Genomic DNA, 26,552 nt, shown 5'->3' with positions numbered 1-26,552 from the left:
GGCCCAGTAGGAGGGGCGGGGCGGGCTGGAAAGTGTTGGCGGCGCCGCGCGGCGGTTGGGCCGTAACTGCCGTCTCCCCCTTGCTCCGCCATGGACGCGCGCAAGCTGAGCGAGCTGCGGGCCTTCGTCAGGCTGTGCAAGCAGAACCCGGGCCTGCTGCACACCGAGGAGTTGGCCTTCCTCCGCGAGTGGGTGGAGAGGTCGGTCACGGGCCGCGCCGCGGTTGATGCGGCCGTGAGGGGGGAGTGGAGGGGGAGGGGTGATCTCGCGCGGGACGCGCTGCGGGGGGGAGGGGGCACGTGTGGGTGCACGGCCCCGCTACGGGGTGGGAAGGGGCGGGGTGAGGGGCGCGGGTGTCACCGTTGCGGGTCCAGTCCGGTCCCGGTTCCCGGGGTCTTGACCGGGGAGCGGCCCCGGTGCGCTGCTGCTTTGGCGCCAGTGCCTTTCTGCCGCGCGGCGCGGTCACAGCTCGAACCTTAAAAAAGAATGTTGTTGTTTTGTTTGTGGTGTCTTTTTAATATATATATTTGTATTCCTTTTATTCATTTATTTATTTTAACTCTGGCTATTCCCGTTGCAAAAGCCTCCCCCCCGGCCATCTCTGTGGCTCAGCTTTGCAGGCTGGAAAGCCCCAGAAGTAATACTTAAAACCGAGCTAATTCTCGCATTATGCAGCAGAGTTGGCTAGCCTGTCTTGAAAGGAGCTGAGTTTGCTGGGAGGTGAGTGGCGTTCATTTACATCCTGGTACCCAAAAGCATAAAATACCTGGCAGTTTTAACAAGCGGAGTGGTTCCTGGCCAAAGCTTATTTTTTTTCCTCTTGAAGTTCCACGTGTCAAGTAGTTGAAATCTTGTTCACCTGTGAGGGTCTTCAGATGTGCGTTATTTACACTGCAGATAGTCCCTCTGTGCACGCGTGGCCTGTCTGTAGCAGTTGTTTCTCAATATAAAGGTATCGTCGGGTTCCACTGTGACCGCCCAAACCCACCAGGTTGGAAGGGGTGAGGTCCTTTGCTGTCTGCAGGGAACTCTCAGGACCTCTGTATTCAGCTAAGGTTCCTCTGGCTTTCAAAGCTACAACTCTCGCTACTCTAAAGGTCTCTGAGAAGTCAGGAAAGCCCTTGCAGATTCACCTTTTATGAAAAGGGAAGTGAAAAGATTCTGTCTAGTGACAAACTGGGATTTATTTTACAAAATTTGCTTTAAATTTTACTCTGGAAGTATTTTAATTGTACTTTCTGCTGTATAGATCTTGTAATTAGCTGAAAAACTAGTGGGGCTTTGTGTGCATGTATTTGTGGGTAGGGGCATTTCACAGGCATTTCACAGTCATATAATGAAAATGGCTAAAATGATTTTATGATGATGTTTAAACTTTTTTATGCATCTGAATATTAGTGTGGTTGTAAAACCACTTCTATTAACTTCACTTATTTTTGCGGTACTCACAGTAGCTGCACGTATACCTAGGAAAAAAATGAGTGTGCATTTTGTCCTCCTGCAGGTCTGTAGTTGCTTTTGATACTGTGTAGAAGACTTCAGAGTGCCTCACCCTAGGTTACTTCCATTCTTCTGTTGTGTAATTTTGAAGGTGTGAATAGGATATTTTGGGAGGGAGAGGAAAAACACTGACTTCTTTTGGCCAGAGAAAGCATTAGGGGCTGGAAAGGTGATCATCTGATTTCTGACTTTCTCCGTGTTAATGGCTCTAGCTTCCAGATTAATTTTGAGAGATTTTATTTGGTTAATAAAAGGGCGCCTGTATTAGAAGTATAAAAATTAGGTTTTGAACTGTGGCATTTTTTCCATGTAAAATCTTCACTGATATCTTTATCTCAGAAGTTAAAAATATTTCAAAATAGAAGCTCCTGTAGCTCTCTGAAGTTCTCTGGTTTTCTTCACGTTTGAGCTGAATATTTAGGTAAGTCATAGATTTGGATACTTGGAGTGGTAGCCAAATTACTTCTCATGTCAAAGAGAAAGTCTGGTGAATTCTTCCCCTCTTCCCTTCCATAGCTGTGCTGTTTGCAGCACTATTAAGTGCATTTATAGGGCCTTCTCATTCTTTGGAAACTGCTTGAAACTTAGCATGGCCTGGCTTCAGGTGGGAATAAGGAGTCTGGTATCTCTGGCAGGTTTACTGGTATTAATTTGAAAGATATAGGTGTAGTCACCTATGTTGTGAGCAATTGCAGAAAAATGATTAAATTATACTGAAATCCGTCATTAAATATTTCAATGAAAATTCTGTTGATTGATTTGATTTTTTTTTTCCTTAAAGCTAATGATTTTAACTTAAATTATGCTAACTGCTCATAAAACCAGAATGAGGTGCTTTATTTCTGACTAGCTGTTAATATTGCATCATGCAGTTATCTTCTAACCTTTTTTCTGTATAGTTGTATTTAATTTCTATATGGATGCTCTTTGTATAGAAAGCATACCCTAGTGTATGACTATGTTTGGAAAGTGTTTTGACATCCGTCTTAGTCATGCCTGGTTTTTCATAATTGCATTAAAAAACAAATGTTTTGACTTGAAATGTTATGGAATGAGTCATCAAAGGGAACATGTTTTGAAAACCTGTAACTGAGTGAAGAAACAATAGCAGTCCTTGAAAGGAAAGCACAGAATCCCTAATTGATCAACAGGGCGTTTTGCCTTTTTTTTTTTGGTCACTGTTTTGCTCACGTTTTTTGACCCTTTTGAATTTGTGATAATCCAGTTTCTCTCTAAAGATAATGTTGCTGTTAGTGATGAAAGTAGACGTAGAAATACCAGTAGCAGTTCTTTTAGCAAGTCATAAAAGCAGCACTTCTCACTGTGCTGAGTGGAAGCATAGGGTCATTGTTGCAATAGAGTCCTGGCAGCTCTCAAAAGTTGTTAGTGGATTTGCACAACTCTGTTTAGCACAAAGGTTTAATTTAAAATATTTTGTGTGTGTGCGTGCCCTATTTATACAGCTCAGTACCTGCCTTTTCCTGCAAGAATGCCTCATATCTGTATATTGTTGAGGTTAAATACATTGCAAACTTTGCACACCCTTGCTGTGTGTTTAATCATTGTAATCAAATACTGGTTTAAGGGGTGATTTTAGAGTTACTTGCCTTCAAGTTGTTCTGGGATTGTAACTGTAGATTCAGTAGAGGATAACTTATAGTAAAAACATCTTCGAGGACTAGGAATGAAACTGTTTAGCTTTGGAAGTTCATTAAATACTGTATTTTAAAATGTGTGTGTATATATTAGTTAAACATTTGTTATAGACTGTTCTAAGCTTGGATAGTTTTTGGGGGAGTGGGAAGAGAGGCGACTGACCAAGTTGTTTCAGCCCTGAGATGGTTCAATGTGTGATGTAAAATCAGCTGATCTTGAGACCGATAATTTGGAATTGCTCTAGAATTTGAATCCTGTGGGGTTTTTTTAGGTTGAGCTGCTCTTAAATACAGCATTGAAAGCTGGGAATGTTATTGACTTTTTTGAGTTAGATGGTTTAGAGGGTTCTCAGTCTCTTTCTAGTAAACCAGGCTTTGAAAGAGTCTTACTGTGTTTGTGTGTGTGTTTGTTTTTGCTGTTGTTTTTTAATAAAGGGTTGCCAACAAGCATTAGATGAGTCTTGTGAGCTTTGTGTTAGCCTGGGTTTTAGTTATTAGCACTACTAAAATGCTTCGGAATTTGTAGTTCCATTTGTGCAGGAGAAGTTCCAAGACTCCCTAGACACTCCCTGCAGTCCTAGAGAGAACTTTTATTTTTACAGACTGGTAGAGGATTATATGTCTTATTGTCAGCCTACGAGGGCAAAAATTTAGGAGGAATGGTTACTACATGTACTGTATTTTTTTTGCTTACTTGTAGAATGATGAATAAGACAGTTGTTTAATCCTTGTAGTATAACATAGAGTAAGCAATGTCAGCATTCCAGGGACACATCTAGATTTTTGCAGTAGCTTCAGAAGGTGCCTTTTTTTTCAGAAGTCGTGGTATTTTTTTCTTAACAGTTTATCCTTGTAAACTAGAAGTGGTATAGTGCTGTTTGTTTGAGTTTTGCTGCAGGGCCTGGTGCCAGGACCTGTCAATCCTGCCACCTTCTATTCCCTTTTTACCCTCTCTCCCCCAGCTCATCCCTGTCCCCATCCTATCCCCCCATCCAGGTTTGTTTTTAGCCAGTTTGGGGCCTGACTGTGAGATGGTGCTGGTGACAGGTGGTAGGAAAGAGGGGAGAATGTGGCTGCAGCAGCTGGACTGGAATGAAGAAGCTGTAGTATCTCATCCTTCAGATAAAAGTTTTATGTTGCATTAATTCCTGAGAGCAGATATCCTGCACCCTGCCAGTTCCTCCTTCCAGTTTGCCCACTGCCTTCTCCTCTCCCCTGCATCACATCTAACCACTTGTGTGGGACCCCAGGGAGTTGGTCAAGCGTGTTGCGTTGACAGAAATGCTTAGTTTTGTTTTGTTTTCCCCTTTGGAGTGCTGTCGAGGGTTAAGATTGCGGGGTGACAATAAAACCCTGGCAGATGTATTGTTAACCCCCTCTCCCCCCCTGACTTCCCCCTTTTTGCCCCTCCCTCTCCCCCCTTCCCACTCAGGACAGGCGATTGGGAGGGAAAGAACAACAGAGAGAAGAGAGTTGGAAAAATTAAAGATGTTTTACTAATGCTACTAATAAGAATAGAGAAAATAATACAAAATATACAAAACCAATCTTGAAAGTCTCAGCAACTGCAGAGCCGGCACCCAAAGTCCTGGATTAGACTCTGCAGCCAACCGGAGCTGGATTCAGTCTGTCACTAGGCCTCAGTTCACAGGGACGACTAGCAAGGTCCTCTCCTAAGGTCAGCCATAAGGAAAAAGGGAAAAAAGGGACGAGATCCTTGTGATCTCCCACTTTTATATGAAGTATTCACGTGAATGGAATGTTATACACAGTTGGTCAGTTTCTTAGTCACTTGTTTCTCGTCGCCCCTCTCGCGAGATGTCCATCCATGCTTATCAATAAGTTAGCATTCCATTGCTATGTTTACCAAAACATGTGTCTGGTTCTCCAGGAAAATGCAGTTAATATGAAGGCTTTAGCTGACAAGCAAAATTCACTGAAAGAGAAACTTGTTTTTAACAAAACCAGGACAAGTGCCTATGGTCAGAGCAATTTAAAACTATTAGTAGATGAGAATGGAGGGCAGAGGATGGATGGGAATGGTAGTCCTTGTGGCAGCCTGCCATTAGGTATGATTAGATGTTGTATGAAACAGAAATAAGCCAGTGCTTATTTCTGGCTGCTAACCAAAGTTGCTATAATGTAGAAGTTTATTCTATATGAAAAGAGTGCTGTCGATACAGAGGATGCTCCTTAACTTGTAGCTGAGGAAAGGAATGAATATTGCAATACGTAAAAGAAGTGGAATAGTTTTCTAGGCAACAGTTTTTTGCTTGAATCATAGAATGGTTTGGTTTGGAAGAGACCTTCAAGATCAGCCTGCAAGGGGGCAAGGACACCTTCCACTAGACCAGGTTGCTCAAAGCCTCATCCAGCCTTATCTTGAACACTTGCAGAGATGGGGCATCCACAGCTTCTCTGGGCTGCCTGTTCCAGTGCGTCACCACCCTCCTCATGGTGAAGAATTTCTTCCTTCTATCTAATCTAAATCTACCTTCTTTCCATTTAAAACCTTTACCCCTTGTCCTGTCACCACTTGCCCTTGTAAAAAGTCCCTCTCCAGCTTTCTTGTAGGTCCCCTTTAGGAACCAGAAGGCTGCTGCAAGATCTCCCTGGAGGTTTCTCTTCTTCAGGCTGAACAACCCCAACTCTCTCAGCCTGTCCTCATATGTCGGGGATCGAGACCTCGGCACGGGTTCTGGCCTGCCGTGACGGAGGAAGAAATGCAGCCAATTCAATGTGAATGATAAGCATACTTCAGTTTATTGCTGCGAAGCACTGACTTTTATAGCAAGGCAGAGCACAGACCTTTATAACAGTTCTATCTATAGCAGACCTTTATAGCAGTTCTATTTATAGCAATTCTATCTATAGCAGACCTTTATAAAGCAGTTCTATTAATTATGCCTACTCGTCAGACACCGATTTGATAGCATACATAATGAGCCCATCCCAGCATACATAATGAGCCCATCCCTTCTGTGGTTTCTCTGGTATGTGACTCCCTCGTTATCTCGGAGCTGCCTCCTAAACTTGTTCACTGAAGCTCTCTTTTGACTGAGAGTGACTGAGGCCCCTCTCGGTCAGTACTTTCCCACTTACCCTTGCTCAGCTCATGCTAACTGAGGCCTACTCACGCTAACTAGAAGAGATCCTCTTCATAGAAAGGGTCTCTGGAGCCATGCCCTTTCTCTTTTAGTCATTCTCCGACACTCACAGGAGAGGTGCTCCAGCCCCCTGATTGTGACCTTTGGACTTGTTCCAGCATGTTCATGTCCTTTTTGTGTTGGGGGCCCCAGAGCTGGAAGCAGTACTCCAGGTGGAGCAGAGGGGAGAATCACCTCCCTTGACCTGTTGGCCACGTTTCTTTTGATGCGGCCCAGGACATGGTTGGCTTTGTGGGCTGTGAGTGCACATTGCCAGCTCATGTTGAGCTTCTTATCAAGCAACATCCCAAAGTCCTTCTCTGCAGGGCTGCTCTCAATCCATTCTCCGCCCAGCCTATATTTATGCTTGGGATTTCTCTGACTTATGTGCAGGACATTATGCTTGGCCTTGCTAAATTTCATGAGGTTTGCTCAGGCCCACTTCTGAAGCCTGTAAAGGTCCCTCTGGATGACACCGCTTCCCTCCAGCATGTCAGTTGTACCACACAGCTTGGTGCTGTCATGTAAGCATTTTAGGCAATTAGGGTTCTCTTAAGTTGTTTGATTTCTGTTCCAAAAGCAATTCTATTTTTAGTAATATCTATAATAATAATATTTAGCTTTGACTTAAAACATATGTTTTAAGGAGAAAATCCATTTTAGCCAAGGAGGCAGATTTTCTGTGTGAGAAAGGGTGGGAGGGTGATGTGTGATGTGCATGACTACAAGTCCCACTGGAGTTCTAGGTGAAAGAGCCAGCAGAGACAGTGTGTGTTATGCTACACTAAGAAAAGCCTGCTGAATGTGTGCTTTTTATTTGCTGGTTTTACAGTGAATTGGATCATCGTGTTATGTGTCACAACAGAACGTGGAGATGATTTGCAGGATTTGAATCGATAAAATACATGCCACTATTTTGATAATCTTACTGTTTTTTCTCTATTTTGCCTAAAAGCATGGGAGGCAGAGTACCACCTGCTCCAGCCAATGCCTCTACACAGGAGACAAATAAGGTGAGATTTGAAGAGTCTGTCATTGAAAACGTAACATTTGGACTCTGCAAAAATTACTGAGCAGGAGAGGGGAAAAAACTGGTGTCAGTTTTCACTCAAATAGGGTAGGCAAATATGCCAGGGTGGATGAATGTGGCAGTGCAGTCTGAAGCCTGCCCATTGGATGACATACATGAATTGTTTCAGATGGCTTCCTAGTTTGTTTCAAGTGTTATCACGCTCCATTTCCCTAATCCTGAATGCCTGATGTTCTGTGTGATGCAAATGGCAAATGAAGTCTTGATTTCTTTTTATGTCTTCGCTGTTTATATACCTCTTCTGTAGTCATTAGCGGATTAAATTTTAATCTTTGCATGAGAATAAATATTAGTGAATTTGATACGTAATTAATTGAACAGTTGAACTATCAGCTTTTTAAGGGAGTATTGTGGAAGAGTTTTTTGTTGGCTTTTGTTTGTTTAAGGGAAATAATGAATATGGATTGTAGGTATTCATAGCAGGATTTTCCCAAACTTGAAATTATTTTGGAAAAAGTATATTTTTTATTTTATTTTTTTTTAACAAGACAGTGGATGCTCTAATTACTGGCTAGTTAAAACTGTATAGAGTGATTGTGTAGTGATATGTAGTGGGTGTAGTCTGTGACACAGAATATCAAGACAAGCAGCTTATGTCTGTGATAAAGCAGGATGTGCTAAGTTACGGGATTCAGAGGAAATCAGTAACGTAGTTAGAAGTTGAGAGGAAAACATTTGACAGAACAGTCTGTGTATAAGTGACAAGGATCTCTGACCTTGGCAAATGGAAACAATATTTTAATTATTGACACCAGTTTATTGTTCAGTGCTGAAGGACCTTAACTTAATAGTATTAAATAGAGAGAATTTTTGATCCAGAGGATGTGTGAGGGAATGGAGGAAGGTTAGAAGGTTGGTCAGTATTCATTGCAAAACTGGTTCTGAATTGGGTATTATCTGGATTATTTGGCTTTGATTATTGAATTACACAATTTGAAAGACAGGTTTTACCAACAGTAGAAGTTCATCAGTCAAAATTTGGCCTCCAAATTATTTGCATGCATGATAGACTTAATGTGAGAGGAGAAATAAGAAAAACTGTTCAGCTGTAGAGCTGTTTGATGCTTTGAAGATTAATTTTGGATTTTCTGATGCTATTTATTAGGGTGGGACTAGAATATTTGTCAGAAATAATGTACGCTTATAAATACATTTCTCTTTCAGGGCAAAGCAGAGGAACAGCCAGAGGAGCCAGCTAAATCACCTGAACCAGAAAGTGAAGAGAGTGACCTAGGTGTGGAAAACAAATGACTTTATCACATTTAATCAGTTTAAACATGATTCTGGAAATCATCTCTCTGTTTGTAAATGGAGCTTGATTTCGTGTTTTGTTTTTTTCCCCCAGAAATTGACAATGAGGGAGTGATTGAACCAGACAATGATGACCCTCAAGAAATGGGAGATGAAAATGTGGAGGTAAGCACAATATTTTCGATATCTGTGGCAACAGGAAAGCTATGGAGAGGTTTTGAGTTTAGTCAAGGATAGCAACTGAGAAGGGGATGAGTATTATATTAGCAAGGTAGCCAGCTATTGCTGTGGCTCTTTTTCTCCTAAATAGAAAACTTACTGGCTTAAAACCACAGTCTTATTCAAGGTAAGAGTCCATCAAAAAGTTCAATGAGTCAATAAGTCAGTTCAATAAGTCAGAAAACACTAAAAAAAAATTATCAAAACACCTATGAAAACTAGATATGTAGAAATATGCCATTATTCAATTTCTCTTTTGAGCATTTTCTAGCTAAAAATAATGATGGCTAATGTCTCCAAGCTGAAAGCAATTTTTTTACTATGATTTTAATGCAAATTAAAAAGATTCTGGAATCAGAAAACTGGAGTTCCCTTCTTTTGCACTGTCTTAGTGTGGTAATTCTGGCCTGGACTCTTCAGCTTTTGGGCTTTGTGCATGTTTTTAATTTTCTTTATTTCTTTAGGTAACTGAAGAAATGATGGATCAAGCTAATGAGAAGAAGATTGAAGCAATGAATGCTCTAAGTGAAGGTGATAAATTGCTTTTTGGTACATATTCAAGGGCATTAGGTTTAGTTCTCCTTTTGAAAAAAGAAAGGAAATATCTTGGACCATTTTGAATGCTTTCAGGGAAGAGAAAACCCACTCTGTTGGATACCCCAAAACTACCTAGAACATGAAAGCTTCTTTAAGTACTGTCTTTCCAATGTAGCTGTAGTTTTGGGCAAGGCAGGGAGAATGAGATACTGTGGCATCTTAATTACAAATTGATGGTTATAGTACTTCCCTGCATATTATGATTAGTGTCTCTAGTGGTTTGTTTTAGTGCAGTAAGAAGCTATGTAGTAAAGAGGTGACTTCCTATTTGATTGCATACAAAGTTAAATGTACAAATTTAACTGGGAAAAGTCTTTCCTCCCCTCCAGCATTAATTTTGGAGTTTGTACTTCGGTAGCATAGCAAGAGGGAGAAATTGATTTTCCTGTGTTGATAATCTTCCATTTAAGAAGTGCCTAGGGACAGAACACCCTGTAAGGCAGGTTTGGCAATTTAGGTGTAATTACATTGCATAATGATTGAAACTTTACTGCTACTCATATTTAGGTGAACTTCAGAAGGCTGTCGACTTGTTCACGGATGCCATCAAGCTGAATCCTTGTTTGGCCATCTTATATGCCAAGAGGGCAAGGTGAGTCACTAAAAACTAGTGATTTATGTTTCTGCCTGTTCAGTTATTTTACTGAAGAAACCTAAATATAATGGCAACTTGAGGATTTATGTAAACTTAAACCACATGAAGGAAAGAGAAAAGTACAATTAATGCATTTTCTTCTACATGGGATTAACCAGATTTACTGAAGCAGCCATATAAAGAATCTCGATAATAGAGTAACAGAATTATGTTACAAAATGCATTACAGTAATATGGCTTTTGGTATGTTGAGTTAGAATAATGCTGGATAACAAACATTTGTAAAATCTGAAGGTTATTCTGGCATTGAGAAGGTGATTGAAATCATGTCTTGTTTTGATGCAAAATAAATTGTGGATCATGTGAATTCTCTCCCTGTTGTACCTGCTCAGTGAATTTGTTCACTGGAAAGTAGATTTTTGTTCAACAGTCTGTATTTGAACGGGACATACTATTTCTCAACCCATTCAGTATTCACCTTACTGCTAATTACATGTACCAGGCTGCAGATGACACATTTGGAACATTGCCAGATTGGAAGTGTGTAGCCCTAACTTCATAATGCACAAACATATTTGTCTTCATCACTCTTGAGGAAGGCTGGTCAAGTATGGGCTGCACAGATTTTTTTTTCCTTGTTTTACACAGAAAAAAACCACATTAACGATGATGTGGTAGTTCAGTGGATCTTTTCCATAGCAAGGTATAATTCAAAGAAATGTTCTACTTGTGATGACTTCTTTGTGATTAATTAGTGTCCTTTAACTGTTCTGTTCTACTATGCCTTAACTGATACATGCCTTGCTATTTTTTCATTTCCGTATCAAAGTTTTGGTGTGTACTGCCACTTGTGCACCTTAATAAATTATTGTTGTTGCTGTCATAGTAGTATTTTTAAAGCCTCTTATAATGCCATATTGTCTCAGGAGTGGGATTAGAAATGAAAAACAAGGTTCTTAGGAAAAGTTTAAAAGTTACTTCAATTTGGTCTATTGTAGAAATAAGCAAACAATATATTAGCATATTGTAAAACCTGCAGTGTAACAGCAGTGCTGAAGTGCTGTGAGTAATCCATCTTGGGTGGACTTGGCTTTTGGTTTGGGGGGGGTGGGCTGACGTGATTGGGAAGCTGGGGGGTTTTGTGCAGCCAGCAGCCCTGGGATGTCTCTCATTGGCAAGGTGTAGCTTTGAGACAGTTTACTGGCACATTGTCTTGAAGAAACAAAGAGATGGACAATGTGTAACTTTATGCTTGCTTTATAACATGCCTTAATGATAAAGTTACTTACAGGCTGATAAATTGTTTTCAAGTAGATTTAAAAGGGCAGAGGTTCTGACTTCGAGTATCTTGAATACCAAATACTTTTTAAATTCAGGATTTTTTTTTTTTTTAGTGTTTCCTACAGAAATTTTTAATTTGAAATGCCTGACCCTCTTAAAGTACTGTCCTACTAGTTAATCTGCTGTGCTTGTGCATTGTAAAATGTGCAGTTATTTCACTTAACTGACAAGGGATTAGGGCTATTTTCTGGATTTGAGCTTTTGTTTTGCCTCTTCTAATTTTTATGACTCATCTCCTTTTGTAGTATCTGATTATTTTAGCCATTCATCCTGTATGATAACTAGTGCTTTCTGTGTCTTACTGTTTTAAAGACTATAGTAATATGGCATGCATAATATTAATGTTGTTTTGTTCAAATTGCTAGTTTCCATTTGCTATAGATTCCAAACACGATGGAATTGAACAGTACTTTGCATTTCTGTATCTTCTCCTTGTGCACTAAAGTTGTTCTTGCTGGCAAGGTTCTAGTCTGAACAATGAATACTTTTGTTTCTTGCTAATGGTTCACCTGCAGTGGGGGAGGGAACTAATTTTTGGTGGCTTCGTTATCACTATGAAATCTTTTTGCACTCAGCTCCTCAAATGTATTCTCTTACTAGCTTGCCTGTTAGTCATCCAAAATTACTTCCAGCTTAAGTTAGTAGCTTGGTATTTCAATACGTATAATCAATGTTCCCGCAGTGTTTTTGTGAAACTACAGAAGCCAAATGCTGCCATTAGAGACTGTGACAGAGCCATCAAGATTAATCCTGATTCGGCACAGACCTACAAATGGAGGGGGAAAGCACATAGGTAATGAACTGTACCTATACTTGGTATTTACTTACTTAGGGGAAACAGTTTTGTTTATGCATTCTCTCCTTCTCTGTGTCTCTGAACTGTCTGTCTGGTACCTGAGAGCAGTAGCTCTGAGCAAAAAAAAATTGTACTGAGTGCATGGCTTATAGGAAAGAAAGGATGATGGTGATTTATTGATGGCAATTAATAATATCTCTGGTGCTGCTTTTTTTTTTTTTTTGAACATATCTTCTAATGGCTTACTGCTGTTCTAAATAACATTTGCGAAAGATTCTAAGTTCTGGGACTATGGGTTTTATTTGTTCAGAAGTCTTTTGTTTTCACTTAATTTTTTATTTACTAACCTATAATTCTTAAACATTTTTCTACTGACCTTATTCCATTAGATCCTAGAGCTCTTTATATAGTAAATTAAACTGCATAGTTATTAAGGGAACTGTTTGTTGCAATTGAAGAGTGATATTAAGCAAGCAGCATAGTTATTTGAAACAGCATTAGGCCAGTGTGCATCCTCCCCAAAGTAAAGTTAAACTTTTTTGGTTGATTTATTGTCATTTTAAAAAACAAACAAACAAATAAGGTGACAGTTCTTACAGTCTGTATAAAAATGAAAGCAGTAAATGCTAATAGAACTTTTTTTTTTAAAAAAAAGGCATTTTAAACAATGTTCTGAAGGTAGCTTGTTAGTGTCTACAGTTTTAATAAATTACATGGAAACTAAGAGAAGATTGGAGCATAGTTTGGATTAACACCTTTGCCTGTAAGCAGAAGTGATTTGACCATTTAGGAATACCACCATTTGCTTAAGTTTTTGATTATCAGTGAATAGTTAAGAAGTGGACACAGTAGCTTGCATGATCCCTTCAACTAAGACATGGGGTATCCAGTAGCTAGGATGTTTGAGTGCTGAGTAAAGAGGGTCTGCTTAAACTTGAGGTAGTAGTGGTGTAGACTTGTACAGAACACTGAACGTGTAATTTTACACATAATGTGTCTCTAGTGATGCAGAGCATTTTTATTAGTGTGCTTCATGTGTTTAGGTAGGGTTCCTTCTCCCTGTTTAGACCCTTCCTTGTTATAGCAAACAACAACAACACTACCTGATTGAGGGGGTTTTTCCCTCATTATTAAATCAAGCAAATGTTTTTGTGAGGTTATGAAGCAAACAAGTATCCTTTAATGGCATAATGGTGTTCAGGTTACAGAAAACACCATGATTATTACACTTTAAACTTCTGTAAGTCTGTATAGATGCAGGTAAAAATAATGAGTGCCATGTAGTTGTAAATACTTTAAAGAATTATCAGAGTTCAGTTTGCTTTTCCCTCTAAATGTTGGTGTCTTCTGAATTCCAGACTTCTGGGTCACTGGGAGGAGGCCGCTCATGATCTTGCACTTGCTTGTAAACTGGATTATGATGAGGATGCTAGTGCCATGCTGAAGGAGGTGCAGCCAAGAGTAAGTGGGGAGGCATGATGGAGGTCCCTCCTCTATTTGTTTGAGTGACATTGCTTGCTGCTTTCAGATTCTTCCAATATGCATAGTCTTGTGGGAATGGTTCATGTGTCATCTGACACTTCAGACTGAGTTTATAAATACTTCTGTCTTCAATCACAGCTGTTTATGGCTGTGTGTAAAGGAATTGAGTGTCTGTGTGTTGTGGTTTAAACCCAGCTAGCAATCTAAACCAAGACAGTTGCTCGCTTATTCCCACCACTTCCCCAAATAGGGGAGAAAATCAAAAGGAAAGGAGAAACTCATTGACTGAGATCAAAACAGTTTAATAAAATAACAAAATGATACTAATATACTACTACTACATGTAAAATGGAAATAGAGCATAAAATAAAAGATACTCAGTGCAATTCCTCACAAACTCCATCCACACTGAATAGCCAGTCCTGGGAACAGAGCACCCTGGTCCCCCAGTCCCTGGGGAAGAGAGAAGGAGGCAGAAAGATCCAGAGCCCACTGCAAAATGGCAGAATGGCAAAAGGCTGAACTAAAGGAACTCCTGAACAGAACTCATCTGCAACAGAGCAGAACAAGAATGGGTCTCCCCAGCCGGAAAACCCAACTCTCATGAAGCATGCTGCCAATGGCAAAGGATATTCTCACTGATCAGCCTGGATGTCAGTCATAGTCTGTCCCATCCACGCCCCTCTTCCAAGCTACCTCACACCTGTAGATAGAGAGCCCAGAAAGATAGTGCCTCTCAGACAACAACTAAAGTAACAGTAAGTTTTTACAATCTCATCATTCCAACTCAAAACCACTGGAAAGTTACTTGAAGAAAAACATTAATTCTGTTGCAAGGTATTATCTTGTTCTCAAACTAAATCCGAGGAATGGCTGTGCTAGCTACAAAAAAAGAAGAGTTTCTACCTTCATGAAGAAAATTGACTCTGTTTCAGAGAAACCAGCACACTGGGGTTGGATGTGTAACTGAACTATGAAATAATATGTTCCTTCATAAAATCTTAACAACCTGAAGCAGTCGAAGTTTGCCAGGCATTTTAGAATCTAGACTAAAAACATTCAAAAGAGCAAGAGAACGCTCATAATCGATGTGTTTTGTGTTTGTTTTTTTTTTTTTCCCCAAAGGTGTTTATGTGTTGATCAAAGCTTCATCCTAAATGTGTTTTACAAAGGAAGAACTTTGCTGTGATTTGTGCTTTCACTAGTCTGCCCCATGAGGGCAGCATAATCTGTGTAAGACTGGTTTTCAGCATTGACCGTGGCATTCTTCTAAGGCAGAACTTCAGTGTAACACGTATAAGACCGTTGATAGCAGGCTTTCTTCTTCATCTGTTCTGCATATTCCTTTCAAGTGGTTGACAGATCACAGATTGCAGCTGTTGTATTAGGTTTACACCACAAGGTTTGGGGGAGGTAGAGACAGCAGGGCTGGCCTCTTCTAAGAAGAGATGTGGGGCCGTCCCTTTGTTAGATGGAGCCAGTTCCAGCTGCCTCCAAACCAGGCTCATCGCTGGTGAAAGCTGAGCTGGTCAGCGATGTTGGTGCTGCTTCTGTGATAACGTATTCAAGAAAGGGTTAAAAAAATGCAGCTCAACAGCTGTGAGAGGGAAATAAAGAAATGTGACAGAAGCAACCCTGCAGACACAGAGATGAGCAAAGAAAGGATGGGGAGGAGGTGTGCCAGGCATGTGAGCAAAGGTTCCTCTGCAGCTCATGGAGAAGACCATGGTGAGGCTGGCTGTCCCCCTTGAGCCTGTGGAGGTCCGTGGTGGAGCAGATACCTATCCTGCAGCCCATGGAGAATCCACACTGGAGCAGGCTCCTGGCAGAAACTGCAGCCCATAGAGAGAAGCCCATGTGGAACCTGTTTTTCTGGCAGAAGCTGCAGCCCATGGGGAACCCATGCTGGAAGAGTCTGTTGCTTAAGGACTCTGCCCTGTGGGGAGGACCGGTGTTGGATCAGTTTGATGGACTGTCCTGTGGGGTGGAATCCCATGGTGGAGCAGGAAAAACACGTGGGGAGGAAGGAGTGGCAGCGGTGCGGTGTTATAAACTGACCACAGACCCATCCCTCTGCACTGCTTAGGATGCAGGGAGGAGGTGGAAGAGTGGGGAACAAAGGAGTGAAGTGAAGCTTTAGGAAGAAGGGGGGTAGGGGAAAAATGGTTTCAGTTATGTCTCTGTTTCTCATCATCCTACTGTATTTTTAATTGGCAGTAAATTAATGTTCCTCATGTTGAGTTTGTCCATGATGGTAGTGGATGAGTAATCTTCCTGTCTTTATGTCAAGCCAGGAGCTTCTTCCACCTTATTTTCTCTCCCTGTCCTGTTGAGGAGGGGGAGTGAGAGGGTGGCTTAGTGAGCATCTGGCAGCCAGCCAAGGTTAACCTGCCACATGTGTAAACATTCCTGTGTCTAACAACTTCAGCATTCAGTTTTCTTGTCATGTCTTCGTAGAAGACACTGTCTCCTACAAAACAATAAGGGCAACCATCTTATAACCTATTAGTTGTCTGCGTTGGAGACTGTTGATCTGTAGTAAATGTAATTAGGTCTTAATCTTTCTTGTAAGACGTATACTTAATGCTCGGCTGAGGGGGAACCTTTTATTTCCCAGTTAATCTGCCCATGCATAGAAACAGTGGAGTATGTCTGTGATACATTGAGTTGTAGTTGGCAACTGCGGACATCTGCATATGTAGCTCAAAGAAAAAAATGTATGATCTTTTCATGGGTGATTTTTTTAATCTTTAATAAGGGAAGCTGATCTGTTCACCTAATTTATTCCAGCTTTCGTAGCGCTTTTTATTTTGTAGCACTTCTAGCTGAAAGTTCAAGTCAAATTCAAAAAATGCTTAGTTCATGCTGGTGCAAGGTAACCATCATACAAAACTTGTGGAATCGTGAGCCATTTTTTGTAATGCTGTATAAGGATATGTTTCAGGAAGGCAGCGCTACAGTTAGTTTTCTATTGTTCTAATGAGCCTTGGGGAGTTAATTGCTAACTGCTCTCTCTGCTGGGGCTTGTACATTTCATAGACTTGAGAAAAAGCTAATAATAGGAAGCAAACGTTTTGCTCACTAGCCTTTCTTGGTTTGGTTCAGGAATTCTTTGGACTGCTTATGTCTAGCTGTGTATGCTGCAAAGGCATCTGGAACAGCAATAACACTACCTGAAGTGTGTGTTTGGAGGGGGAATGATATTTCCCTGTTGTTGTGCTAGTGAAAATTCCCTCTTCTGGGGAAGTTGTTGGTTTTAGCCCTGAAGAAATTAGTATTTCAGCATAAAAGCACAAAGGGATGTAGAATTATAATGTGTTTAGGTTTTAACTATGATAAAGTCTCAGAGCTCTATAGCAAAAAAGTAATGCTGGAGTGCATATTTTGGTGAATACAGCTAGGGCTGAGTAGACATGAATAACTGATTGCCATAGAGAGGAATCAGCAAATGGCTCCTAAAACAAAGGCGGTTTCAGGATGTGAAGTCAAACCTTGATTTTTAAGAACTGGTAAAAGCAGATGGTTATGCTTACATGTATTTTGTATTGAAATATGTTGTGTGATGTGCTACAAATGTATACAAAATCTCGGTATTCCATTGTAACAGGCTCAGAAAATTGCAGAACATCGCCGAAAATATGAGCGGAAGCGTGAAGAAAAGGAAATCAAGGAAAGAATGGAAAGGGTGAAGAAGGCACGGGAGGAGCACGAGAAAGCACAAAGGGTGAATACTTAGGATTTAATATTTCTTAACAGTTTGGAGAGCGTCATAGTTATTTTTGTTAAAACAAATTGCAGAGAAGAGTTACTTTAAGTCTTCAAATAAAATTTTAGGGAGTTGGTTTCTGTCTTGGTTACTTGACCAGTAATAAAATCTGGAGAAGAGGGCATTGTACTGCATCTGCTTTTATTGCTTATGGCAAAAACAGGCCCTGGAATCTCTTTCTAATATTGTATTTCAAGAAGTCAGTTATTGTATGACTGTGCCAGAATAGTTTTGATTTGAAGTGCTAAAGTCTCCCAAAGTGGGAGGTTCTAAATTCAGGATAATATTTTGCTGCTTTTCCTAATTTCCTGACACAGTTTGCTTGCCTTTTCTTCATGCTTTACTTATATATTTTAATGCGTTGGGGGTGGCAGTTAGTTCTAAAAATGTAAGTTAAGGAGCTAAAACAAATCATACAGTTCATAGTCAGTAAAAACATATTCTGCATAACTTCTCTGCAAAAACATACTAAAGTTAAGAGTAGAGTGCTGTTTCTTGTCAGTGGTTTTGTACATAGTGGAGTGCTTTGTTTATTGTGATAGTGTACCTGCCTGAAACAGTCTCAGCTATTTTTTTTTTGTCTTAAAACGAGTTGGGCAGTAGAAAACGGGCTGTAGTTCCATTGCTTTTTGTGGAATGATGTGCCTTCATCTGCAGGAGGAAGAAGCAAGACGACAGGCAGGAGGAGCTCAGTTTGGTGGTTTCCCAGGTGGCTTCCCAGGTATTTTATTTTTAAGCACCAATATTTGATGCAGAAGTGATTGATATTTCCATGTGGAGTATAATAACCACAGTTTTTATAGCATTTATTCTCAAGACAGGGAAAAATATTTTCTGAAGTTTAGAACTTGTCTACAAACAACTCTTTAAGCACTAGTGGGCAGAGGGATGGGATTTTTCTTAGAGAAATGATGCTGGGTAGCAAATAGAATGAAGACAGAGATCAGCAATGATGGATAATGTAATGATACAAAGGTGCAGTGTTTGCTTAATAGTATGCGCTGAAAAAGTAGTATAAAAATGTTTTCTAAATTACCCAGGATGCCTTGGACCCATTCTGCTTAAGAACAATAGTTCTAGGTTGAAAACTTTGATTGAATATTAGGGAAATCTGTGCTGGTTGTAAGCTATTGTTGACCATAAGAGTTTCTTAAAGCAGGTAGTGCAGTTTACCTTATAGGAAAGCTGTCCTTGAACAGTTCCATGAAAATCGGGGGAGAAACAAGGATAAGTACTAATGCTCTTGAAGATTGGGATGTAGCTGAGGTAGGCTGTGTGCATGCTCCAGCCCGATCAGCTTGTCAGGAGAACCAAAGCGAGACTGTATCTGCTCTGCTCAGCACTGCTGGGGTATCTGCTGATTCAAAAACAACTTCAGACATTTGCTTCAAGGATTTGTTTTTTTCTTTGGTACAATTTTTTCAAACCTAAATTTCTGCCAAATGTGGAATGTACGTGGGACGTACTACTATTGATCTGCCTTCTTTTGCTCTGAATTGTTCACCCCAGGCATTCAGACTGCTTATGTTATTGAACTTGAGACTTACCTGATTTAAGTTAACCAGAAAAATACCTGTATCTGTGTACAGGGTACTAGAACCTGACACTCATTACAAGCTTCGTATTCAATTTGGTTTAAAAAAGCGTGGATGAAGTAAGATGTAGGTCTTCACAGAAAGAGAAGGTAAAGACCTTGCTTTCCATTCAGTGATGCAGCTGTAGCCTTATGGAAGACAGGGCTTTAGAGATGTGGCAAAGGAAGTATGTTTTGGTCTCTTAGTGAGCCTCCTTTATAGATGAACTATGTGTATTTCAGCATGTATTCTTCTTTTTCATCATGTATTCTTCTTGTCTTGGGTTTGCAGGTGGATTTCCTGGGGCTATGCCTGGAGGTATGCCAGGTCTCAATGAGATTCTCAGTGACCCAGAAGTCCTTGTGGCCATGCAGGTGAGTATTTGTTATAATCAAAGCTAAATGTTCTGAACGAGAGAACAGTGCCTCTGAGCTAAGGGAAGGAAGAAAGATGTGAACTCTGGGATAGCGGTGGGATGCTTGCTTATTTCTGTTGTGAAATTCTTTCCTTGCATATGTGGCACCAGACTGTCTGGAATCAATGTTAGCTATTTTTCAAATTGATGGCAGCTTAATTAAAGGTGTCCCTCCCCCCAGCTCTGTACTTGCCTATGATAGGAAAAACTATGTGCTGTATAGAGTTCATCTTTTTTCAGTCTCTTTAATGTTTAATGTTATTTTCCACATGGTATAATTCAATTGCTCCTTTTTGAGTGCACACACATTGTGGTGAGATAATTATACACAAACAAAAAATGATTAATATTGTTGCAACACAATACATTACAATAATATTGAGATGAGAATTGCCTTTCTATGTAGAGGATTAAGTGTTTGGTTTAGTTCTGCATCTAGCAATTTCTAAATTAATCTTAAAAGCAAACTTACTTCCCAAGTGGGCTTGATTAGTTGCTCAGTGTCGTGACTACTTTTACACAAGAAAAATATTCCAGCATATTAACTAGAACATATCCAACATCATCAATTCTAGGGGCAGGTGGGCTAGGAAAAATCTGAGCCATATAGTTACATTTGCATACTAATATGATCAAGTATAAAAGTGTTTTGTTACTTTCTCTGGATTGCTGTGGTTGAACTACAGTTATTTCTTGTTCCCAGCTCATTGAACAGCTATGATCCCCAGCTAAATAAAAGCATCACAAAGGGGCCCTTATTTGGTATGCCCTGAAACCACAAAAAAGGCATCACTTTCCATGCAAAAGTTCATGGGTTTCTTTAATGGTTTCTGGTGGTTTGAAACACACCTCTGTGTAGGCTGCTACAGTCAGTAACGTTGACTTGCATCCATACAATCAAAAAAATTCCTATGACTTGTATTAATTACCTGGCTAATTTATACTGTAATAAAGGAGTTTGAAATTAGAGTTGCTGAAAACAGAGCTTTGAGGTGCAGCTAAACATTAAGCACTTGCCATGTGCCTTTAAGAATGCTCCATTGCATGCTGAGTACCCCAACATAGAGTAGGACTCTGTTGCAAGAGTGTGTGTCGACAGTGTTTCCTGATAATGCAGGCAGGTTTTAACATGTAAAACCTGTCAGCAAAGCCTTGTCTCTGGCTGACCTCTTTTGTACGAGCTTTACATCTATATGTGACTTATTCAGCATTTCACTTATGTCTGCACTACCTTCTTTTCCTAAAGTGTCCAACTGACAATGTTCTGGACCTTTCTGAATCAGCAGTGTAAACTCTAGCCTTAAAAGACAGTAGTTTGTACTGCTTGGCTTCTGTTCAGTGCAGCTATGGAATATGTTGATAGAAAATGGTAGCTTGCAGCTATTATGTAGGTTATCTGAGGTGTTACAAGAAAGTCTGCAGATACTGAATCACCCAAGTCTCTCCTGAATTGTTAATCTTAAGGTACTACTTAAATTGACAGTATGTTGAAGCTTTTCATAGTGAGCACTTAACTGTTGAAATTGGAGTATCTCAAGAGTATAGACCTTCTCAATCTCTTTAGACATAGTGACTGTTGTCTTATCATCTTCCAGGCTATTCTCAGTGAGCTAACATTAAAATATGCATGTTTTTTTTAACATCTTGGTAAATCTTACAACTGTGTGTGCCTGAACATGAGCTAGATTAAACTGGTTATGCTGTCAACTTGAGCTTGTCATCTGTAGAAGCAACCAAAGAGCTGGATGTAGATGCCTATGGACAGGTTTATAGAGGTTATTGCCCATCACTGGCATAAAGATAAGAATCTGTACAAACTAGTATAAAAACATCTTTCTTGATGAAAAACTTTATTTTTATAATATTGATCATCAGTGTGAAACCTTGGATGTATTAAACATTTTTATAAACAGAGTCTAAGGTTGAAGGCTTCCAGGGAGTTGCACAAGTACAGATTAGTTTACTTGTTATGAATTTACAGGACCATAAAACACATAGCGTAAGATTGGATATTTAACACTCATTTAGGTGTGCTTTGATGCAAGCCAGTGACTAAGCTTACTCAGCTTTTTGTTCCAGATTCATATACAGGTGAAACCACAGATTTAACACCACACCATGATCTGTATAGTCATGTGCCCTGTTTTGAAATCGGAAATTCAATAAGGTTGAAGTTGTGAAAGTTGTCTTTTTTTTCTTTGTATAGGTTTCCTGTAAAGTGGAGAAAATTTATCTAGTGTCTGTTTTCTGAACTTCAGCATCCTATTTTTCATAGGCTTTGCAGATTCCCTTTATATGAAAGACATAAAAGAATTGTAAATGCTTCTGACAAAAGATAAGGCTTGACTCTTGGTTCCAAACATGCATAAAACATGACTGAACCATGTGGGTCATGTCAGTGGAGTCCACACCTCCAATTGCAATTTTGGATCAGACTTGTTAAAGAGCTGTTGTCTGTGTCTGATGCTAGAATAGATGTGGGATGGTGGGACTGTAGCACAGACAGCTCTGAGGACACCAGTTGGTTTTTGCTGGTTTCCAAAGAATACATCTGTGGTAGCAATGGGCTAGAAATCTAAGGAAGATTGGATCTTTCAGTGAGACTACTTAAATGTGCTAGAAAGAATGGCAAATTAAATTACAGCTGATGCAGATGATTTGTATTGGACATAATACACTGCTTGCACTTTAGCTGGATTAAAGAAAACTTGAATCCTTGTAGATGTTGCTTATAATGGAAACATTTTTCCAGGCTGAGATGTAAAATCATTCTATAGAAATTTATTAAAGGGCACTGTTGAAAACATGCACATGTAAAATGAGTAAAACTAGCTCTAGTTTAACAGCAGCCAAAGGTGTACTAGAAGTGCGCAAAGAAGTACTAATTCTTCTCATACTAAATAGAGAAGATGAAGTTGGTATCCTTTTGCCTACTGACTTTAATGTATATGTGAATGTATTTATTAACTGCAGCACAGTAGTGTGATGAGAGAGAACAAGACTCTCTTTGTTGTGATTTCTTAGAGGAGGTAGGGAATGGCTAAGAACTAGATGCATTTTTTTAAACCCAAACATTGCCACATCAACTGCTCACAGTCCAGCACATTAAAGTTTCTACTGTAGAAGAAACAGAGGTCAAAGGGTTGAGTAGGAGCTGTTGCTCTAAGGAGGGTTATTGTATCATGCATGCTACACACACACAGCTCCTGCTCCCTTCAAAATGCATTTGAAGATGCCTGAATAGAAATAATCCAGTAGGGGTGGCTGTGTTTGGCTTCTGTTTTGGGGAAAAAAGAGCTGTTATTGCCCTTCTCACACATTGCACTATTACTGTAACAGCTTCAGTAATGTCTCTGGTGTTTACTGATGCAGCATTTACAGCAGGCACTGTATAATTGTGTTCTTTTTAGAGACCTCTTGCCCAAAACTCTGATCTAGTCTTGTCATGTTAAAAGCTGAGCAAGACTGGGTTTGTGTTGGAACTATATAACCACTAACTTTTGTACACTTGCTTTATAAATGCCCTAATATTTTTGCTTTTTGTCCTGCAGGATCCAGAAATTATGGCTGCGTTCCAAGATATTCTCCAGAATCCTGCAAATATGTCCAAGTACCAGAACAAACCCGAGGTCATGAATCTCATCAGTAAATTGTCTGCCAAATTTGCCAGTAAACCATAAAATCCCTGGTTCCTAAAAATCATATCTGAATGGAGAGGGTTGGATTTGGCTAACCAGTGTTGCAATAAAACAAACCATTGTACCTCTGATCTTCTGAAGAAGAGAAACGGAGTGTTCTAAGGACAACTGCTTTCTAGTCCCAAGCATTGACTTGGTTCAATGATTGGCTTATCACACTCAGATTATATTCAGATGACCTAGTTTCAACCATCTCTCCTTGTCCGAGAGTTGCAACATTCTATTATAAGTATTACAGTTTCCTTCGAATGAACACTTCTGTAAGAAATTATAATATTCCAGGAGTGTAAGATAAAAACCTGCTGTTCTGTTGTTTTGTTTTGTGTTTTTTTTTTTTTTTACTTACTCTCAGTGAGCAAAGAGGAAGGAACTTTAACAGTTGAAGTCCGTCTTAATCCCCTTAGGACAGAAAAGTTGGCCTAGTCACAAATAGCAAAGGTGGGACAAGTCTGAAGAATTAACTGGATAAAGTAATTGTCTGCTGCAAATACAAGTCCTTATTTTCTTTTTAAATGGATGACTGACTTTATATAGCTATTAAAATTATCAGTACAACCATGCTAGCTAGTTACACACTGGAAGTTCTGCAAATAATGTAATATTTTTATCACCACAACTGTGCAGCAAAGGTGTAATCCTATCCTTTGCGCAACCTGGCATGAAGTATTCATTGTAGAGGCCACAGAAGTTTTGTTACTTGCCCAATGCTTGTCCAGCACCTTTATGTAACATTTTATTTATCACTCTGGGTATGGGAAAGCAGCTTTACTGTCTGTGCTTGTGCTCTTGTTCTTTCCCAGTTGGCAGGTCCTCAGCTGGTTGCACTTGCCCTTCCTTGGGGCCATGCTTACCAGGTTTCATCTATTTGGAAACTTTAGGGAAGGAATCTTGTTCCCATCACTACCTCTGTCCCACTGAAATGCAAGCCATCCAGAACATGTAAATGCAGAGTTACAAACTGGTGAAGGGGAGAATACCCCAAAAAATTGCAGCTCTGGGTTCTGAATTGGTTTGAGTCCTTACATGGTTATCGATTAAAATTTCTCAGCCGAAGTCCCACTGTCTATTTAGAGGTGATGACTCTTCCTTTGCTGCATACTGTAGTCTTCCACCTATTCTTGTATCCCTTTCTTTAAAAAAAAAAAAAAAAAAAAAAAAAAAAAAAAGCTGCTGTTGGTTCATACTTCCATGGTTTTGAGGCTTGTAATATGGAAGAGAAGGTGAAGTAACTGGAGCAGACAAAACATTCTTTTAACACTTGCAGGTTAACAGCATGGGTGTTCTTGAAGCAGTGTCTGTGCTGATGATGTTCAGTTTGTCTGCCAATGAAGACAGTTGTTGCTTCTGTTTGTCTTAGATAAAACATCATCTTTCTGTGGAAAAATTACCATAGTTACCTTTTCACCACTTGGGTCTCAGCATTTGTGTTCCTGTTTTCTAATTCTGTATCTTAAGTCATAACTGATGTTACCATTCTAAAATCTATTTGGATTGGTGTAGGAACTCAACAACAGTTGCAAAAATGAATCCCCAAATGCTTTTTCTCATACTAATGACCCTGCAGAATGAAATGTGAATCTTTTTGCTTAAGAAATATAGTTCCGAATACTTCTCTCAGCCTTTAAAAATAAAGTATGGTTTTGAAAAATAAAGCTTTCTGAGTTTGTGTAACTTTCTGATAAAACCTATTTTGCTTAAATTTAATCTGAAAGTGCTTCAATTAAACTGTATATATAACTTGTGATTTAAGTTGGAACTAAGTGCTTAAGGGTTTGTCTTCATGACCAAATTAACTCAAGTTATGATTGAGCATTGCAGGGTGCCTGGCTTTTGGTCATACTCCTGAGAGGAGATACTTGAAGTAGATAACCCCTGAGGACAGACTGAAACTCGACTTCTTCATTGAGGCTGATGCATATGTGTGGCACTCGAGTTAGAGTATCTTGAACATAAATTTATTTCCTGCAGTTTCTTGTTACTCCATCTCAGCTGCTTGTGTCTGCCTACCCCTGTTTAGTCAAAAGTAGGAAGTTTCCCCTAACTAGTGGAAATGGTTATGTCTGTGTCCTGCCTGCTTGCTTACACATCAGATGCCCTTAATCAGAGCTGATTGACTCAAGAGAAATGTTCTCCCAAATTCTGGTGTTAGCGTTAGCAATATAGCTGAATTCTTGGGATCCTTTGGGAATGCACATCCCTTGGTGTGTGGGGTTTTTTGTTTTAATGTTGTCCAGTCAGTTAACTGAGGATATGTCTAGACCTATCAGTTCTCTAAGCCGGCATGCGGACATCCAAGCGGCTAAACTGATTTGAAGAGAAGTGCAAGTGCAAAAAGTTAACTGCCCAGGAAATGAGCAAAGATTGCAAGTTCCAAATGTGAGATACAAAAGCTATATGAGGAAGTTATTTTGTTTAGTGCTTGCTCAAGTATTTACTGGCAGCTCCTTCAGATTATTTGCTTGCATTGCAGCACACAGTGGGGTGGTTCTTGTAAGTATGTGGCAATAATCAGCTTGGCTGACAATTTGACTGTGAACTTAAGATGCCAGGGTGGATGAATGGTTCAGCCAGCACCATGTGGTGTCTGTGGTGCCAGCCCAGGTGTGCATGTCTGCTGTGTGAAGCATCTTGTACCTGCGCTGTTTCGCCAAGCCAGTGCCACCAATTAGAGGACCTGGTCTGCCAGAGAGAAGGATGATACACCTGCAGCTGACTGGTAGAAGAGGGTCATAGCCTTGTTAATTGTGTTTGTGCATCTGAGTGTGAGTCTGTCCTCTCTGGTTCACCTGCTGCCCCAAGGGAAAATAAATGTCAGGTCAGATGCCAGTTCCAGACTGTACTACACAGCCATACTGCATAGTCATGTGGAGAACGCAAGACCCGGTGCCTTCACCAGAATTTTTTTTTAATTTCTCTTGCTTCAATGTTGGACCGTGAATAAAAGCTGTTTGTCAGATGGCTTGGTTTGTCTTTGTTGGAAGGCAATGATCAGATGGGCAGGAGCCAGACTGCCTCAAAATTGGATGAAAGCAGGTGGGACAAGACTGGGCAGAGCAGTGATAGGCCAGAGGCAGAACAGGTCAATAAATGAGCGTTAAAAATCCATGTAAAGTTAAAACTATGTTGTAGAAACAGCTTGTTTTAAGTGGCCAGCAGTCGTATTTGTAGTTTAAAATATCTGTCTCTAAAGGCCACTTTGTTTTTCTTGTTTATTACCTTCAGGGCCTTTGCATAAAGCTCATACAGACCACACTCTCGCACATGCCCGTATATCTCTCTTCTGCGAGATATAAGAGCAAACAATATTGTTATGAGAGCTCATAGCAACTGCTGCCTGAGCAGAATCCTTCACCCAGAGGGATGGGGAGTTGTGGACCTGGCCAGGATGAGTTGGAGCCAGGTCAGCTTTGGCATGTACCTTCCCATG

General features: G+C 40.0%; 1 protein-coding gene across 1 annotated transcript; it reads left to right on the top strand.

Annotated features, from left to right (window-relative positions):
- The first annotated feature begins 14 nt into the window (after nt 1-14).
- On the top strand, nt 15-24,777 carry ST13 (ST13 Hsp70 interacting protein). The gene is made up of 12 exons (XM_082043040.1): nt 15-200; nt 7,257-7,314; nt 8,556-8,625; nt 8,737-8,807; nt 9,326-9,392; nt 9,966-10,050; nt 12,077-12,187; nt 13,549-13,651; nt 17,280-17,396; nt 18,096-18,159; nt 19,304-19,386; nt 22,979-24,777. The coding sequence occupies exons 1-12, from the start codon at nt 91-93 to the stop codon at nt 23,105-23,107; spliced, it is 1,068 nt and encodes a 355-aa protein (XP_081899166.1). The 5' UTR covers nt 15-90; the 3' UTR covers nt 23,108-24,777.
- The last annotated feature ends 1,775 nt before the right edge of the window (nt 24,778-26,552 follow it).

Source organism: Streptopelia decaocto, assembly GCF_964273445.1.
Source record: "Streptopelia decaocto genome assembly, chromosome: 1".
NCBI lineage: Eukaryota > Metazoa > Chordata > Aves > Columbiformes > Columbidae > Streptopelia > Streptopelia decaocto.
This window is presented reverse-complemented; position numbering and strand designations above follow the sequence as displayed.

Bases quoted from the DNA above. Each gene is read 5' to 3' on its own strand.
- ST13 (XM_082043040.1), top strand. From the start codon at position 91: ATGGACGCGCGCAAGCTGAGCGAGCTGCGGGCCTTCGTCAGGCTGTGC. The intron at 8,808-9,325 runs GTAAGCACAATA...TTATTTCTTTAG, and splicing joins TGGGAGATGAAAATGTGGAG to GTAACTGAAGAAATGATGGA. The intron at 12,188-13,548 runs GTAATGAACTGT...TCTGAATTCCAG, and splicing joins TGGAGGGGGAAAGCACATAG to ACTTCTGGGTCACTGGGAGG.